Genomic DNA, 19,051 nt, shown 5'->3' on the forward strand with positions numbered 1-19,051 from the left:
TCCTTGTCCCTGCTGTATCAACTGAAACGTCGGCAATGCCATGTATCCTGGTGAGCGGACTGTCAAAGAGATCTGGAGAAAGGAAAAAATGCCTTACCCAGTAGCTCGCAAGCTACTGGCAAGACGCAAACCCTGTGTTCTCCCATCTGACACCTATAGTTGTGTTCTTGTTACCCCTCGCTCCATGAAGGACATGGCCACACAGACATGCAACCTCAGATTCAGCTCTGAGGTAGTGAAATCGTCCAGTGTCAAGGTAGCATCGCCATCCCCCTGTCCAGCTGTGCAACAAACCGTCAAACTCTCGTCTTGAGGGCAAAGCCACCAGCTAGACAACTGGTGGTCCGGAAAGGGCAGCAGGAGTACTCCCATGAAGACTTCCTCCATCCCTTCAGCCAAACAACACCTGAGCCTTCCTCTAACCAGAAAGGCTCGAAGAAGTCCACCAAAGGCAAACGGTCTTCATTCGCCAACTTGAAGATCCTCTTAGACAGTGTCACCCCGTGGTACCTTAGCCCAGCCAGACTCCGTATCGCCAGTGCACACCACCAACCGTTTTTCAGTGTTGGACACCACAGACCCACCACAAAAGAAGCCAATGCTTCTGTGGACCCAATGGAGCAGGATCCTCCTGCTTCTGTGCCCTGTAGTAGTGACATTATGCCGGCTGTCACTCAGCAGCTGTCGGGTTGACACCCCTACATCTCTTCCTCATCTTGACTGTCCCCTAATGAACGTTCGCAACCTTCAGTCCCACAAAGAGGATTTACGGCTGTTTTTAGCATCACAGCATCCCTTTGTATTCTGCCTTCAGGAAATGAAAGTGCACCCTCACAACCGCTTTGAGCTTTCACATTAGTTACTGATTCGTTTTGACCTTCCCCCTGATGGCATTCCATCTCATTTGGGCATCATGCTGCTCATTCATAGTCAACCCATTTCCCTGACTACCCATCTTCAAGCTGTGGCAGTTCACCTTTCCCTTCCCCATCCCACTTTTTTCCTCTGTACCATTTATGTCCCTCCACCATTCATTATCACCAGGGCAGACTTCCTTCAGCTTATTGGGCAGCTACCTTCCCCATTTTTGCTACTCGGTGACTTTAATGCTCATTGTCCCCTCTGGGGTTCTCCCAGGACCTGTCAGAGAGGTGCCCCCTTGGCTGACCTTCTTAACCAACTTGACCTCTTCTGCCTTAACACTGGAGCACCCACTTTCCTTTCAGACTCCTCCCACTCATATTCCCATTTTGATCTATACTTTTTCATTGCCCTGCTTGCCCATCATCTTGAGCGGTCTGTTCTTTCTGACACCTACTCGAGCGACCGTTTCCCATGTGCTGTCTATTTGCTGACTTCTACCCCATCCATTTGCACGCCCAAGTGGCAGCTTACTAAGGCTGACTGGCAGCTTTACTCCTCACTAGTGACCTTTGAAGAACAAGATTCCCCAGTTGTGATGACCAGGTGGAATATCTCTCAAACATTATCCTTACTGGTGCAGAACATTCCATTCATCGCACTTCTTCTTTACCACGTCATGTCCCAGTCCGTTGGTGGACTGAGGCATGCCGTGACGCAGTTCGCATACGGAGATGTGCTCTCCGCCTTTTTAATAATTATTCTACGATGGAAAACTGCATTCATTATAAACAGATGCATGCAACATGTTGTCACGTTCTTCGGGATAGCAAAGCAGCTAGCTGGATTTAATTCACTAATTCTTTTAACAGATCCGAGTGGTGGAGGCTTGGGCGAGACCCTTGTTTTCTCTGAATCGTGAGTGCTACAATGCCGCCTTTACTATGAGAGAGCTAGCTCATGCTCTCAGTTCATCCTGATCCTCCGCCCCAGGGCCAGACGCCATCCACATTCAGATGTTGCAGCCCCTTTCTCTTGCGGGCAGTCACTTTCTGTTTAACACGTACAACCGCATCTGGGCAGAGGGCACATTTCCCAGGCGCTGGCATGAAGCCACCGTCAAACTGATACCTAAGCCTGGTAAGGACAATAACCCTCCTTCTAGCTATTGCCCCATCTCTCTTACCAGCTGCATTTGCAAGGTGATGGAGTGTATGATTCATGCCAGGCTGGTATGTTGACTCGAGTCTCGCAATTTACTGACGAATGCACAGTGCGGATTTAGTGTGTGGCATTCTCCAGTTGACCATCTCATTACTTTGTCCATCAATGTCATGAATCGTTTTGTGCAGAAATCCCAGACTTTGGCCGTGTTTTTGGTTTTGGAAGAGGCCTACGATTCCTGCTGGAGAACTGGTATCCTCCGTACTCTTTACACGTGGGGCTTCCGTGGCTGCCTGCCCTGTTTCCTTCAGGCATTTTTTAAAGATTGAGTTTTCAAGGTGTGTGTGGGTTCTGCCTTGTTAGACGCCTTTTTCCAGGGAAACAGTGTGCCTAAGGGTTCCATCCTGAGTGTCGTCCTTTTTGCTATCTCCACTAAGCCTGTAATGGCCTGTCTCCCGCTGGGCATCTCCGGCTTCCTATTTGTTGACGATTTTGCCATCCATTGCAGTTCTCCATGGACCTGTCTCATTGAGTGGCATCTTCAGCGATGCGTTGATCATCTAATTACTCCTGGAGCATTGACAATGGCTTTTCACTTTTGCACTGACAAAACCATCTGTATGAATTTCTGACGACACAAGTGGTTTCTCCCACCATCTTACCACCTTGGGCCTGTTGCCCTTCCATTCATTGAAACTACGAAATTCCTGAGGCTCATGCTCGATAGGAAACACTCTTGGTCCTCCCATGTGTCTTATCTGTTAGCCTGCTGCACACGGTTCCTCAGTGTCCTACGTGTCCTCAATGGTACTTCCTGGGTGCCAATCGAACCGCCCTCTTACATTTGTACCAGTCCCTTGTCCATTTGAAACTTGACTATGGGTGCTTTGTTTATGCATCTGCATGCCCATCCCTCTTACGCCATCTCAACACTATCCACTGTCGTGGCTTCCTTTGGACCACGGGCGCCTTTTACACTAGCCCAGTTGAGAGTCTGCATGATGAAGCTGCTAAACTACCACTGTCCTACTGCCGTGACTTTCTCCTCAGCAGGTATGTACGCTGTTTGTCTGCCAAGCATGGCCACCTATCCTATGCCTCCTTCTTTGATGATTCCTTTGGTCGTCAGTATGGGGTGCGTCCCTCTTCTCTGGTACCTCCTGGAGTCCGCTTTTGGCACTTGATACAGTGGCTTAACTTCACACTACCTGCGAATTCCCCAGTGGGTGTGAACCCTTCACAACCTTGGCTTTGTGAAGCGGCCCATGGTAACCTTGGCCTTCATTCACTTCCCAAGGACACTACTCCAGCCTTGCTGTATCGCTTCCGGTGACACAGCCTTTTCAATTGTGTTCTCTGCTCAGACTCACTCAGCACCCTTCAAAGTATGTTCGCTGTACACCACACATCTCTTAGTGCAGTGGGTCCAGGAAATCTGTCACCTGCTCACTCTTAGTGGAGCCAATATGATGTTTCTGTGGGTTCCTAGCCATGTCGGTCTGCCAGGAAACGAGGCTGTTGGCATTGCTGCCAAGGCTGCAGTCCTCATCCCTCAGCCTGCGAGTACGTATATTCCTCCGATGATCTCTGTGTTGCTGTCAGTCAGGAGGTGGTGTCCCCTTGGCATTGCCAATGGTCCTCTCCCAGTGGCTTGGACGACCTCCTCTCGGCCCTCCTGCCGGGAGGAGGTCATTTTAACTAGGCTGCGTATTGGGCACTGCCTTTTTAGCCATCGTCATTTGCTAAATGGCGCTACCCCACCACTTTGTACACATTGCACCCAAGTTTTAACTGTCCGCCACTTCCTGATGAAATGCCCATTTTTTAACCATTTACATTCCATTTTGGGTTTGCCGTCTGATTTATCGGCCGTTTTAGCAAATGACGCACGAACTGTTGAACGCATTTTACTTTTTCTCTGCCAAAGCGATATGGCGAAGGCCGTTTAATTTTCGGTTTTGGACCTCCATTTCTGTATGGTGTCATTTTTAGCCCTTTTCCCATGTTCATGTTCTTAGCTGTCTTCTATTACATCAATTGAGACTGTTGTATAGTCGTTTTTCAGCTCCTCTGTCCTCGTGTTCTCTAGTTTTCACTTGAACGCATGTGACTCCAGTTGTTTTTTGCGCCCTAAAGCAAAACAAAACCAAACCAAACCAGCTGAAGAGAGGGCTTGTCATGGCTGTACCAGTTCAAAGCTTGAAACTGCCGGGGCTCCCAAAGGCTCCCAGATCTGTGGCGTCGCCTAGTTAACAATTTGTTTTGACAAAGTAGCTTCGTGTCTGACCGGCGTGGTGATTGCACCGAGTGAATACATGGTGGTGATGGAACAAAGCTACCATCTGATCTGATGGTATACGTGCTCGCTCTGACCAGATGTGTTGGAACAGGAGCTCAGTTCCCATCACTTAACTTGCTGTGAAAAGTTGCTTCATGCTACGGCATGGATAGTCAGATTATAAAATTATTTGATAGTTGATATGTGTCATTTGCCGCTACAGTGTTGCCGCATCTGTTGCCAGCTATCGCTCGGATGTAGGCAACGTATAAACATGGCGGGTCACTTAATAAATGCTGGTTGTTAATATGTAATTTGGAAAAATGTTGGAAGCAGGCACTATGAAATTATGATGGAAACTGGAGATACTCTGTCGACAGCTGATTTTAAGTTACCAGTGACTGAACTGTGGCAGATGATGGGTTTTGTACCCCAGAGTTTAAACTCTTGTCCTAACCTAACAACCACTTCATGATGTCCAATGTATCCGAGAAAACGGAGATCAACAATCTGTGGCAGAACTCAAATCACGGTTGCTTCTTTATGGCGTTTAGGGCCTAATCAAGACTGAAAAATTTCATAATATATTTGTTTGCATAGCCATCTTGTGCAGCAAAATTTCAGGTTTAGCGGTAAAAGCAACCTATAATTTCTCACTGTCGTTGGTTAGATGAAATTGGCTACGCGGGATGCTGCATTACCAAACGATCAGTAGTCCTTCTTGACACTTGGTTGCAGATTATAGGTGACACAAGCAGATTCCAAACAAAGAACTAACGAAAAGAAGGAAAATAAGAGCAAATGAAAAAGTTAATATGATGATGAAAATTATGTGGCAAAGTATCAGAAATAGAAAAAGCAGTTGAATCATTAATTGAATAAAAATGATAATTCTAATCTTTTGATTAGATTTACAAAATTAAAAAATTTGACTGTATTTGATGAGATTCGAACCTTCAACCTTCTACATGTCAGAATTATATCCTAGCCATTATGCCACACCATTATTGCAGTAATGTGTTGCATATATGACTGTGGTGGCCTGGTCGCAATGATTTACAGTCTTCAAAAGTTCAGCTTCACACAACGTCGTGCAAACCTTATCTAACTTAAGCTGATCCCTGTGATTATAATAATTATAAATCATGCTGAATCGTACCTTGAGCAGAAGGATCTGATAGTGTTTGGTTAGTGCTGGTGTAAAACGTGTATTTTGTTAGCACGTGTGTGTGTGTGTGTGTGTGTGTGTGTGTGTGTGTGTGTGTGTGTGTGTGTGTGTGTGGAGGGGGGGAGTGATTATTGTGTGTGATAAAACAAACTTAGCATCAAGAAAGAAAGCTGGACAGGGAATTGGAAGTGAACTGACAATTTGGCTACTGTGAATGGTTTGGGTATGACATTGAGCGCTCTGATTGGAGGAAACTAGCTAAGATGCCTCAAGTGTCAACTATCAATTTAATTTGACTATAGCAATTTGTCCCAACTCTACAGTAGACCATTGAATTGCTGAACACTATGCCAGTGTTATTGTAGGACCTCACTGTAAAATCAAGTGGGTGGCTAGCCCACAGCCCACTGTGGCTGTCCATTGTTGTCTGCCCAAGACTGCTGCCGTAACAGTTACATAGTCAGAAAAATTACAATCTCCATACATAGAATTTGCTTGCAGCTATACCCACTATAAGAGTTTTCAAGGTTACAGAAGAGTCGTGGACTACTGAAAGGTCACAATGCGATAACTTATAATATAAACAAACCCTCGAATGGTTTGACAGCCATAAAGCAGTGCCAATAGCTAAGATCAGACTTCATTGTCATGAGATATAAAAGTGAGACAGGAGAGAGGAATGGGTGTACGAGGACGAGGGGGATTGTGGGGGAAAGAAAATACTTCCAACAGTAAACATTTGTATCTTAGATTATCATCAGCCATTTACATTCACTGCTCTTGCATTCGGGAGAATAATGGTTCAAACCTGCATCCAGTCATCCTGATATAAGTTTTCTGTGATTTCCCTAAATAACTTTAGGCAAATGCCTGGATGGTTCCTTTGAAGGGGCAGTGCTGACTTACTTCATCATCCTTACCTAATCCATTGGGACAGATGACCTCACTGTTTGATCCCCTTCCCCAAACCAACCAACCAACCAACCAGCCAGCCAGCCATTCACTGCTGTATAAAGGCTGCCTCCAGGCTTAACACTGGATTGTGTTCTTCAGCTACATGCATCTTTGACATTGCTGTGTGGTTTGTAATGTCATATGCTTACTTTTCATTAGGCGTAGACTGTTGTTTCTTAGCTCTCGGAATCCATCAAACAACTTCCTTGACCTGATCTTGCAAGTCTCAGTATAATAACTTGTTGCTGAACCGAGCTGTTGATGCCATTTTTGTGCGCAATAATGTCTCAAAAGGACCTGCTTTCTTGGTCTTTTTTCCCAATTGATTTCTGAATTGGGAAACATCTGCAATTAAACATTTCGTTTTTGTAGTAAGTAAGTGATCCCAAAATATAGTCTTACAAAACAACATTTCGTATTTAGATTTCAGGTGCAAAGACGAAAGTTTTGTGGAAGTCCAAAATGCGAACATGCTATGTACAGTTGTACCTGCTAGAAACTCCATTCATTTAAATTCACCAGCAGCACTATAAAGTTTATGCTTGTGATTTATTGATAGCCAGGCCGTATGCTGATATTACCAGAAATTGAAGAATTTTGAAGCTGAATGGTAGGTTAGTGAAATCGAGAGCAATTCATGGGTGAATAGTGACTTGTCCTTTCCTTTTTTGGTTGATATTTCTTTTTCCATGCTGATGTTTACAAACTTTTTCAAGGGCATACTAGGGTCATTGAATAAATTTAATTCTGTCAGCAGATTTACACTTTTGTCTTGGATCATCATTTTATCAATGGATTTAAATATTTTGTCTGCAGCTGTTATCACATTCTGTATTTGCTGATTTGTTTATTACACTATATCATTTTTTTATTGCCAGAATTGTTCACTCACACAACCGATCTCCATTTACGTAGTTCTCTCTATAAATGGATTCATGTTTTCAGTGAACTGTTCTGTCTTCACTACAGTGCACAGCTCATCAGGTAACACAGTTTTGCTGAAGTGGAGATCATTGCAATATAGGTCGTTTCAAAGATCTGTTCTGGAACATTTGAGAGTTTGCTAGAACATTCAAGAACATTAAGTAGCATTCAGGATTATTCATAGAAGCTCGAGAACAAATTCAAATTGTTTCACTTGAAAAATACATTGGTTTGAAAGAGAGAGATGGTGATCACTTCCCTCACACCAACTCAACTACAACAGCTACCACCATTGGTGGGTAGGTTTGGAGGTATCATCAGCTTCACCCAAGAACACTTTAATTTTTGTGTGTGTCTATATTGATTTCAAAGACCAACCCAGTCATCATCTTGAAGTCAAATGCTACAAACTGTGTTGTGTGTACTCACTTCGTGGACGCTAACCAGGCTGCAAATGTGTTTATGGCACTGCTGCATTATTTACAGCCATGTTAAACTTCCAGTGCCCACATGTGTTTTGATGTTCACTTATTTTTCAGTGCTGGCAGCGAATAACAAATTTTGTGGATTTAGTACTTCAGAAGTTAGTCTGCATTATTGATGTCTGGTATTACTATAAAAGCAAGAAAACAAATAATGGAAAATCCAGTTTCGTCCTGCGCATATTTCCTGCAGTAAATGCCCCCCATGAACCATGGACCTTGCCGTTGGTGGGGAGGCTTGCGTGCCTCAGCGATACAGATTGCCGTACCGTAGGTGCAACCACAACGGAGGGATATCTGTTGAGAGGCCAGACAAACATGTGGTTCCTGAAGAGGGGCAGCAGCCTTTTCAGTAGTTGCAGGGGCAACAGTCTGGATGATTGACTGATCTGGCCTTGTAACATTAACCAAAACGGCCTTGCTGTGCTGGTACTGTGAACAGCTGAAAGCAAGGGGAAACTACAGCCGTAATTTTTCCTGAGGACATGCAGCTTTACTGTATGATTAAATGATGATGGCGTCCTCTTGGGTAAAATATTCCGGAGATAAAATAGTTCCCCATTCGGATCTCCGGGCGGGGATTACTCAAGAGGACATCGTTATCAGGAGAAAGAAAACTGGCGTTCTACGGATCGGAGCGTGGAATGTCAGATCCCTTAATCGGGCAGGTAGGTTAGAAAATTTAAAAAGGGAGATGGATAGGTTAAAGTTAGATATAGTGGGAATTAGTGAAGTTCGGTGGCAGGAGGAACAAGACTTTTGGTCAGGTGATTACAGGGTTATAAATACAAAATCAAGTAGGGGTAATGCAGGAGTAGGTTTAATAATGAATAAAAAAAATAGGAGTGCAGGTTAGCTACTACAAACAGAATAGTGAACGCATTATTGTGGCCAAGATAGACACAAAGCCCATGCCTACTACAGTAGTACAAGTTTATATGCCAACTAGCTCTGCAGATGATGAAGAAATGGATGAAATGTATGACGAGATAAAAGAAATTATTCAGGTAGTGAAGGGAGACGAAAATTTAATAGTCATGGGTGACTGGAATTCGTCAGTAGGAAAAGGGAGAGAAGGAAACATAGTAGGTGAATATGGATTGGGGGCAAAAAATGAAAGAGGAAGCCGCCTTGTAGAATTTTGCACAGAGCATAACTTAATCATAGCTAACACTTGGTTCAAGAATCATAAAAGAAGGTTGTATACCTGGAAGAATCCTGGAGATACTAAGAGGTATCAGATATATAATATGTAATGGTAAGACAGAGATTTAGGAACCAGGTTTTAAATTGTAAGACATTTCCAGGGGCAGATGTGGACTCTGACCACAATCTATTGGTTATGAACTGCAGATTGAAACTGAAGAAACTGCAAGAAGGTGGGAATTTAAGGAGATGGGACCTGGATAAACTGAAAGAACCAGAGGTTGTAGAGAGTTTCAGGGAGACCATAAGGGAACAATTGACAGGAATGGAGGAAAGAAATATAGTAGAAGAAGAATGGGTAGCTCTGAGGGATGAAGTAGTCAAGGCAGCAGAGGATCAAGTAGGTAAAAAGACGAGGGCTAGTAGAAATCCTTGGGTAACAGAAGAAATATTGAATTTAATTGATGAAAGGAGAAAATATAAAAATGCAGTAAATGAAGCAGGCAAAAAGGAATACAAACGTCTCAAAAATGAGATCGACAGGAAGTGCAAAATGGCTAAGCAGGGATGGCTAGAGGGCAAATGTAAGGATGTAGAGGCTTGTCTCACTAGGGGCTAAGATAGATATTGCCTACAGGAAAATTAGAGAGACCTTTGGAGAGAAGAGAACCACTTGTATGAATATCAAGAGCTCAGATGGCAACCCAGTTCTAAGCAAAGAAGGGAAATCAGAAAGGTGGAAGGAGTATATAGAGGGTTTATACAAGGGCGATGTACTTCAGGGCAATATTATGGAAATGGAAGAGGATGAAGATGAAATGGGAGATATGATACTGCGTGAAGAGTTTGACTGAGCACTGAAAGACCTGAGTCGAAACAAGGCCCCGGGAGTAGACAACATTCCATTAGAACTACTGATGGCCTTGGGAGAGCCAGTCATGACAAAACTCTACCATCTGGTGAGCAAGATGTATGAGACAGGCGAAATACCCACAGACTTCAAGAAGAATATAATAATTCCAATCCCAAAGAAAGCAGGTGTTGACAGATGTGAAAATTACCGAACTATCAGTTTAATAAGTCACAGCTGCAAAATACTAACGCGAATTCTTTACAGACGAATGGAAAAACTGGTAGAAGCGGACCTCGGGGAAGATCAGTTTGGATTCCGTAGAAATGTTGGAACACGTGAGGCAATACTAACCTTACGACTTATCTTAGAAGAAAGATTAAGAAAAGGCAAACCTACGTTTCTAGCATTTGTAGACTTAGAGAAAGCTTTCGACAATGTTAACTGGAATACTCTCTTTCAAATTCTGAAGTTGACAGGGGTAAAATACAGGGAGCGAAAGGCTATTTACAATTTGTACAGAAACCAGATGGCAGTTATAAGAGTCGAGGGGCATGCAAGGGAAGCAGTGGTTGGGAAAGGAGTGAGACAGGGTTGTAGTCTCTCCCCGATGTTATTCAATCTGTATATTGAGCAAGCAGTAAAGGAAACAAAAGAAAAATTCGGAGTAGGTATTAAATTTCAGGGAGAAGAAGTAACAACTTTGAGGTTCGCCGATGACATTGTAATTCTGTCAGAGACAGCAAAGGACTTGGAAGAGCAGTTGAACGGAATGGACAGTGTCTTGAAAGGAGGATATAAGATGAACATCAACAAAAGCAAAACGAGGATAATGGAATGTAGTCAAATTAAATCAGGTGATGCTGAGGGGATTAGATTAGGAAATGAGGCACTTAAAGTAGTAAAGGAGTTTTGTTATTTAGGGAGTAAAATAACTGATGATGGTCGAAGTAGAGAGGATATAAAATGTAGACCGGCAATGGCAAGGAAATCGTTTCTAAAGAAGAGAAATTGGTTAACGTCGAGTATAGATTTAAGTGTCAGGAAGGCGTTTCTGAAAGTATTTGTATGGAGTGTAGCCATGTATGGAAGTGAAACATGGACGATAACCAGTTTGGACAAGAAGAGAATAGAAGCTTTTGAAATGTGGTGCTACAGAAGAATGCTGAAGGTAAGGTGGGTAGATCACGTAACTATTGAGGAGGTATTGAATAGGATTGGGGAGAAGAGAAGTTTGTGGCACAACTTGACTAGAAGAAGGGATCGGTTGGTAGGACATGTTTTGAGGCATGAGGGGATCACAAATTTAGCATTGGAGGGCAGCGTGGAGGGTAAAAATCGTAGAGGGAGACCAAGAGATGAATACACTAAGCAGATTCAGAAGGATGTAGGTTGCAGTAGGTACTGGGAGATGAAGCTTGCACAAGGTAGAGTAGCATGGAGAGCTGCATGAAACCAGTCTCAGGACTGAAGACCACAACAACAACAACAACAAATGGACATTAAAGACTGGCAATCGGCTAACACTGTAATCACATGTGAAGTAACTACCTGTCGCAGCGTATAGGTGAAATGCTATGTAGACGATAGTGTTTAGGGTCAACATGCAGGGGGTCAAGTAACAATATTATGAAAAGGATAGTTGCTAATCACCATATAGTGGAGATGCTGAGTCGCAGATAGGCACAACAAAAAGACTGTCACACACTTTTAGGCAACAAGACCTTTGTCAAAAATACACACACACACACACACACACACACACACACACACACACACACACACACACACACACACACAAACTCAGCTTCAGCTGCCAGAGACTGTGTGTGTGTGTGTGTGTGTGTGTGTGTGTGTGTGTGTGTGTGTGTGTGTGTGTGTGTGTGTGTGTGTCCTTGTTGTCCTAAGGCTTATTATGTAGGCTTATTGTGTGACAGTCTTTTTGTTGTGCCAATCTGTGACTCAGTGTCTCCGCTATATTGTGAGTAGCAACTATCCCTTTCATAAACCGTTACAGAGCAAGCGAACATTGATTCTGTGAGGCATATTATTAGAGCAGACCTAACTATAACATTTATAGATAGGTAGAAAATCTTTGTCATTAGGTCACCCGTAATGCAAATAACTGTGCACAAACCATCAGCTGGTATTCGGCTATTTGATCATTGGTTGCGACATTCCGTAAGAGCAGCAGCATACATTTATGCAGGTTGACAGATGTTCGCAAAAAGCAGAGATGGACACTTCTAGGAAGATAGGTGAAATAGAGTAGTGAATTATGAAAGATATTATTTTATCAGTGTGGATCTGAAACTAATGGTTGTCTACTGTTTGCTGTGTACTAAGTCTGTTTAGTAAGGCAAAAAATAATGGCAGCTGTGGGAAGAATATTATCTCCTCATTCTTCAGGGTACTGAAGATTTGACTATATTTATTCTGGATACAAAATGCACAGTGACTACTGAATCATATGTGATGTGTTGCTCACTTTGTAGTATTGGGCCTTAATACTTCCAAAGTGCCAGCCGGTGTGGCCAAGCAGTTCTAGGCGCTTCAGTCTGGAACCACGCGACCGCTACAGTCGCAGGTTCGAATCCTGTCTCGGGCATGGATGTATGTGATGTCCTTAGGTTAGTTAGGTTTAAATAGTTTTAAGTTCTAGGGGACTGATGACCTTAGATGGTAAGTCCCATAGTGCTCAGAGCCATTTTGAAGCTTCCAAAGTGGCAACAATCAATTCCACTTATACCATAACAACTGACACCATTCATAACAGTATACGTGATATGGAGTGGGGGGGATGTGGATGTGGAGAAGCATACCAGGAGGGGGAGAGAAGTGGAGAGGCATGGAAATGTGCTTTATCCTCTGAGCTTCTTTAGTCTTGTTGCACAGCCACTGAGTCACCTGTCATTCTTGTTCCTGTTTTGCACTACTCCACTATAGCAGGGGCAGTCAAGAATTTGGCTCACAAGCCATGCCCAGGCATGGAAGATTTAGCGTCCAGCCTCCCTGCACACTTCTTGCACTGTCATGGCTATCTGAGCATGAAGAGGGGGAAACTGGAAAGATGTCACATTTAAATGGCAATGCAGCTGCGCTGGATAAGACAAGGATTTATATTTCAATGTTTCTCAACATAGATCACAAAAAGGTAATAAAAAATTCAGGTAATTTAATTACTTGTGGCATGGGGAAAATATTACTTAATTTTTATATGGTACAAACTATTAGCATATGGGCAGATGTGAACAACTTCACAGATTTTTGCAATCAGGTTGCCACATAGTTGTGACTTAATTAGTTTCATAATCAAATAAAGGTCTTACACACACTAATGTTGTTCGAAATATTGTAGCACTTTTGTAACCTCACTATGAACATGTGAAAACTTGATGCAAGGAAAACACTGTAGATGTCCTGGATAATTTTAATGTATTTAAAATGGGAATTACATTGTAGATCAACCAGTTACATCTGCACATGCACAGGAGAACTCTCGACTGAAGTGGCAAACAAGCTTGAAAACTGATGTAAGATTGACAGTGTGCTCAAAACTTTTAGGAAACTACCCTCCTAATACTTTATAGGCCACGATGAATTCTTCAAACCTCTCATTTTCTTTAACACCAGTTAGTTTGGGAATTGTACTGTGTCAGAATGGTCTCATCTGTAACATGATTTTCTTTTTACAGCTGTTCCCCACAAATCATAAAAAGCCGTTTCTCACTTTGAATTGTCTTACTGTGGGCAGTTTGCAGTCAAGTCCACTGAGAGGCCTGCAATCCATTCCGGCTGTTCTGATTTTTGTTTCTGCATTACTTTTTCCATCATATATTCAGCAATAAGAGGGTTTTAAGTTGAAAAATCATTCTGGGTCCCATAAAATTTCACACACATTTTTCCATGCCTGCACATTTAGCATAAAGTTCTTCTTTATGCACAGAACAGTGAATCCCATCCAGCAATCATTTAATTTTTGCTCACTCACTGTCAACTAAATTTTTAAGTTCCTTCTGCATGGTGTTGTAATGTTGTTCTGTAGCAAATTTGTAATACCCATCAATATGTTTCTGTGTATGTATTATATCAACAAAAATAATCAGTTTTTGAAAATGTAATTGGATAGTTAAAAAACTCTACTCATCAAGCAGTGGCAGGAGAAGACCACACTTATAAAGGTATTTGAATTTGTAATCTTTGAGAGCCAGTGGAGCCTTCTTCTGGCAGTGGGTTGAATTAGAAGGAAGAGGGGTGAACGAAGGGGACTGGTGAGGTTTAGGAAATGGGGAGAGGTCGAAAACGTCACCCAGGCCCCAGGTCAGGGGAGACTTAATGGACAGGATGAGGAGGAGTATTTCCCACTGTTGTTACACTTGATTATATTGTTGTGTATACAGATGCTTCATGATGTTGTAATGTAACAATGAAACGGATAGTTTAAGGGAGAGTTCAAAATTTATGGCTGAAGTGGACTTCTGTTTACTTTGAATGTTTTTATGGTTCTGATGACAATCCCAGTGACTGTGACAGCATTAGGCCCATAAAGAAGCATAAGGCAGCCATGTGTTAAAGTGATTCTGACAATAACAATGAAGGTGATTGTGTTCTTATGAGTGATTAGTTTTGTCAAAATGTTAATAGCCAGTGCCCAAGTGATATCTGGGCACTGTATCAAATGTATTAAGTGTGGTAGTACTAATAAAGTGCACCTAAGAGTTTGGTTTGTTCCCCACATAACATTCTCAAGGACTGTAAGACATTACACAACATCAATTTATAGTTTACTAATTTATTTATAAATATGCTTTTTGTTAAATTGGGTGCTATAATAGAAGGTTTGGCTGGCAGTTCCGGTAAAGTGACAGCAATAAATCTCCCCCCAATTGATCAGGGTTAACTCAAAAGGGGGAAATTACAGTTTCACAAAATCAAAAATGGCAACTGCCACACTATTCAGGGAGATTTTTGGATGAAAAATGACTGTTTATCAAGAACATAGTAGATGGAAAACTTTATTCTTTTGTTAAAATATTTTTATTAAATTATGACTCCACTTTTCTGTTTTAATATTATGGATAATTTCCTTGGAAGCTAAAAGAAAGGATGGACCAGCATGTGACATTAGAATATCATGTACAGCAGAAAATTAAACTATTTTTCTGTCAGTAACATTCCAACAACCAGGGAGTTCAGTTTGCGTGAAGAATATATGCTACAGAGAAAGCAATATATGATCATACAGAGTCTGTTCTGGTAGACATCAACAAGAAACATTAAGGTACAGCATATTGTGTGACATTGGTGTGGCTTGAGATCTCGAATCATAAAATTTTACTTGGAAAACTAAAATTTTATGGCCTTACAGACATATATGGATTGATTCAGAACTCAATAACAAATTAGAAGGTAGCATTAATAAATGGTACCAAAGGAATAAAACTTAGTTCTGAGTGAGGAAGGTTAAATATTGTGCCTAGCAAGGTTCAGTACATGACTGACTCCTGTTCTTAACCTACACAAATGATTAACTAGTGGCACTGGGGAACTCCTCAAAAACTGTGATGTTTGCTGCTGACCAAAGTACACTGGAGAAGGATCCAAACACATCAACAGCTGGCACAGCCAAGAGGATGCTGATACACCCTGTACATAACAGCATAACTATTTCTTACAAAAACTCATAAGCAATTTGAGACAAATAAAATGGCTTTACAGGTGCCAGAAGTAGGAATCAACGTACACTCACTAAATTAAACTGTCTGATATTCCTAGACATGTAATGGTCTGAGGTGCCACCAGTGGGCAGATACATTAACCTGGCCACTTCTACAAGCTTTGCACTTACGAGTACCATTTGCAGATTGACACAGTTAGAGATTTCTAAATTACTTTCACTTGGTACTATCCTATCACATAATCTGCTGTGGCAATACAACTATGATCAAAAACGTATTTATATTACAGACATATACCGTAGTAATATTATATGAAGTTGCTAGCTGGAGATGTATAATTATCAGAATATCCTACCAGTCCTTGGACTTGGGATTTTTACACTCACAGGCTTCCTAATAATTATTGTGGTTAATAGTAAGAATGAAATTAGGATGAACTGTGTAGTTTATGACAACAGTACTACAGGTAAAAGTAATGTTCTTTTGAACTTTTGTCCGTGTCTAATGTTCAGAATGTAGTTTTATATTAGGGTGAAAATGTCTTTAATGGGCTGATGCCAGATGCCAGGTGCAAGATAGGGAATCAGAAATTGCCAGCCGTTTAAAACCAAGGTAAAAGAGTGCTTTTTAAGCAACTTGTTATATAATTTTCATAATATTTGTGCTTTGGGATGTGAATTCCTGTTAACACTAATGTTGTTATTAAACTAGTTTTGGCCCTTTCCAATATATTGATAGCTGATAGTTTGAGATGAAATTGCTGAAGTTACATAAAAAAGTAACTACTTTTCTTTACATATAATATGTGACTGCATTAATCCTGATGAAATGTACTTTAAATTACAGATCTATTATCCGAGCATGTCTTGAGGATCTCCAAACTGAAGCATCCATTGTTACTGGTGATGAAAAGGATGTCTGCCTGCATTTGGTTACTATTTTCTACAACATTGAATTTTTGTGGCATTTAAGTGAGATTTTGTTCGTAGATATTATACCAGGTACAAAATTCATTCACAGAATTTTTACAGTTATCAGTTTGTGGCTTTGTACTTATTTTTGAACCATATTTTATCATGAGATTTCATTTAAATTACAAACAAGTTATGCTGACTGTTTCTTTGTTTGATAGTTATAGTTCTAATCTTTGTGAATTTATAACAATGTCTTGACAACAATTGTCAACCACTATTGTTTTCAGCCTACACATCTCATAAGTTACATGTTTTTATTGGGGTGGAGGGGGGGGGGGGGGGGGGAGAAAGTGAGGATAAACATCAATTTTAAAAGCCTCAATGAAAAGTCATGTATGTCTTTTAGGCATATTACTTGTACACCATGAAACATGTGATTCTAAACACAGAAGTAGCAAGCACAGTGAACACAGTTTCTGCAGCACATAGAACAATGTGTAGAGGGGAAGAAAATAAATGAAAAGCGTAACCTGCAGAAAGTAACGTATCATATTCTATATTTTTGTTGGATGAACATGAATGTTTCCATTAAAGATACAGAGTGAATTAATGTAAGATAAAGGCACAGTTTTTCATTTCTGAACATTTAAAACAATCTTCACTCTTTGCACTATAAAATGTTATAAAGATCTACATCGTCTGAAAGTCTGAATTTGCTGTTAATATAGTCTGCCAGATTGTTAATAAGCAACCTGAACAACAAAGATCCTAACACACTCCTTGGGGCACAGCTGAAGTTACTTTTTGTCTTTCAGTGACTCCAACCAAGGTAACATGCTGCATTCTTCCTACCAAGAAATCATTGCTGCATTCACAGATATCCTCTGGTATCTCATACAGTCATACTTCTGATAATAAGTGGAGGTGTGGCACTGAGTTAAATGCTTTTCAAAAGTCTCATCTCCTCGAGTGCATTATGTATGGCTTGCAAGATGTCACATGAGAAAAATGAATCTCAGATTCCATACGAAAGATAGGTTTGGAAGCCACCTTACTGATGTGGAGGTGGTAATCCTGTTAGAGATAGCTCATTATTTACGAAGTTACAGCATGCTGCAAGTGAAACATAGGCCCACAAATTGTTTCATAAAAGAAATAAATGGCTGTAACTCCATCATAAGCTACATTAAGAAGAATCTTTTTTATTTCTTAATGCTGGCTAGTTTCAGGTTCATGTCCTTCTGCAAACCATCCATATCACTCAACAATGCTAACTAGACCACGTAGGACAGATAGTGAAGGTGCCTTCAAGATCTCTAGTGCAATCGAAATGTTTTTTCCTTCTCTGGATTGATCAAAATATGACTTCGGAGCTCAGACAACATATATCAATTGCACTAATGTGACACAGTCTCCAGTTAGTAGAACTTTTCCTTGTTGATTGTCTAAATTAGTTTAATTTCAGATATTTATCTGCAGGAAATAAAGCTGCAGTACTTCAAATTCTCTCTGATAAAATGGTTCATCTGGATGCAGTTCATTATGAAATAACGTCTATTAGATAATTACGCGTTTTTGCATTTTAAGGCAGAAGTCACATTTATCGCAAAATGTAAATTTTTCCTGGCTGTATATAATAAGAAGAAATGGGAGGAATGCATGGATTAAAGAAAGGGACAATATGACATTGAAGGAAAGATACGATAAACTCCGCCAAGAAATGCAAAGAACCCTAAGACAAGAGAAAAGGGAATACTATAACAATATGATCAGAGAAGCAGAGTATGATTTCCAACATCACAGGACAAGGCAGATTTATGAAAATATAAAAAAATCCTTTGGTAAATTCAATAAAAGGGAACAGTTTATAAAGGATCAGAATGGGAAAATATTGACCAACAAAAGTTACATACAAAACAGATGGAAGACATACTTTTCACAACTTCTCAACTGCAATGACCCACTCTCTTACTTTAAATTTGAAGAACCTGATACAATTGATACAGCTGATACAGTTACTACCCCATCAGTAAATGAAATACAGCAACCAATAAAGAAATTAAAGAATAACAAGGCTTGTGGTGAGGACAAGATATACGCTGAGTTATTAAAGAATGGAGGCCCACAACTGGAATTAGAAATACAGGCGTTAATAGAAACAATTTGGGAGACGGAAACCATTCCTGCAGATTGGAAAACTGCAATTGTGTGCCCCACATTTAAGAAGAATGATCCACTAGTTTGTGATAACTACAGAGGAATTGCCTTACTGGATGTCACCTACATAATCTTATCAAGCTGCCTATTAAACAGACTGATACCAATAACAGAAGAACTGATTGGGGACTACCAATGCGGTTTCCGCAAAAACAGATCCACATCCACATTAGATCACTTATTCACCCCAAGACAAGTAACTGAGAAGGCATGAGAATTCAATGTAGATGTCCACATATTATTCGTAGATTTTAAAAAGGCCTATGATAGCATACACCGACAGACACTCCTAAATATAATGAAGGAATTTAAAATATCATCAAAATTAATCAGATTAGTTAAAATGTGTATCGATGAAACTTTGTCTCATAAAGACACCGGTAGGAGAAACTGAAGATTTTAAGGTGTACACTGG

The 19,051-nt window shown here is 40.9% G+C and overlaps 1 protein-coding gene across 2 annotated transcripts in view; it reads left to right on the plus strand.

The window, feature by feature from the left end:
- LOC124777981 (nuclear pore complex protein Nup85) overlaps nt 1-19,051 on the plus strand; it is a 135,201-nt gene that overhangs the window by 36,171 nt on the left and 79,979 nt on the right. For both annotated transcript variants that reach the window (XM_047253548.1, XM_047253549.1), the window contains exon 4: nt 16,352-16,506. In XM_047253548.1, coding sequence (XP_047109504.1) covers nt 16,352-16,506 — 155 coding nt within the window. The remainder of the gene's footprint in view (nt 1-16,351; nt 16,507-19,051) is intronic.

The sequence above is a fragment of the Schistocerca piceifrons genome, chromosome 2 (assembly GCF_021461385.2).
Source record: "Schistocerca piceifrons isolate TAMUIC-IGC-003096 chromosome 2, iqSchPice1.1, whole genome shotgun sequence".
In the NCBI taxonomy this organism is placed as follows: domain Eukaryota; kingdom Metazoa; phylum Arthropoda; class Insecta; order Orthoptera; family Acrididae; genus Schistocerca; species Schistocerca piceifrons.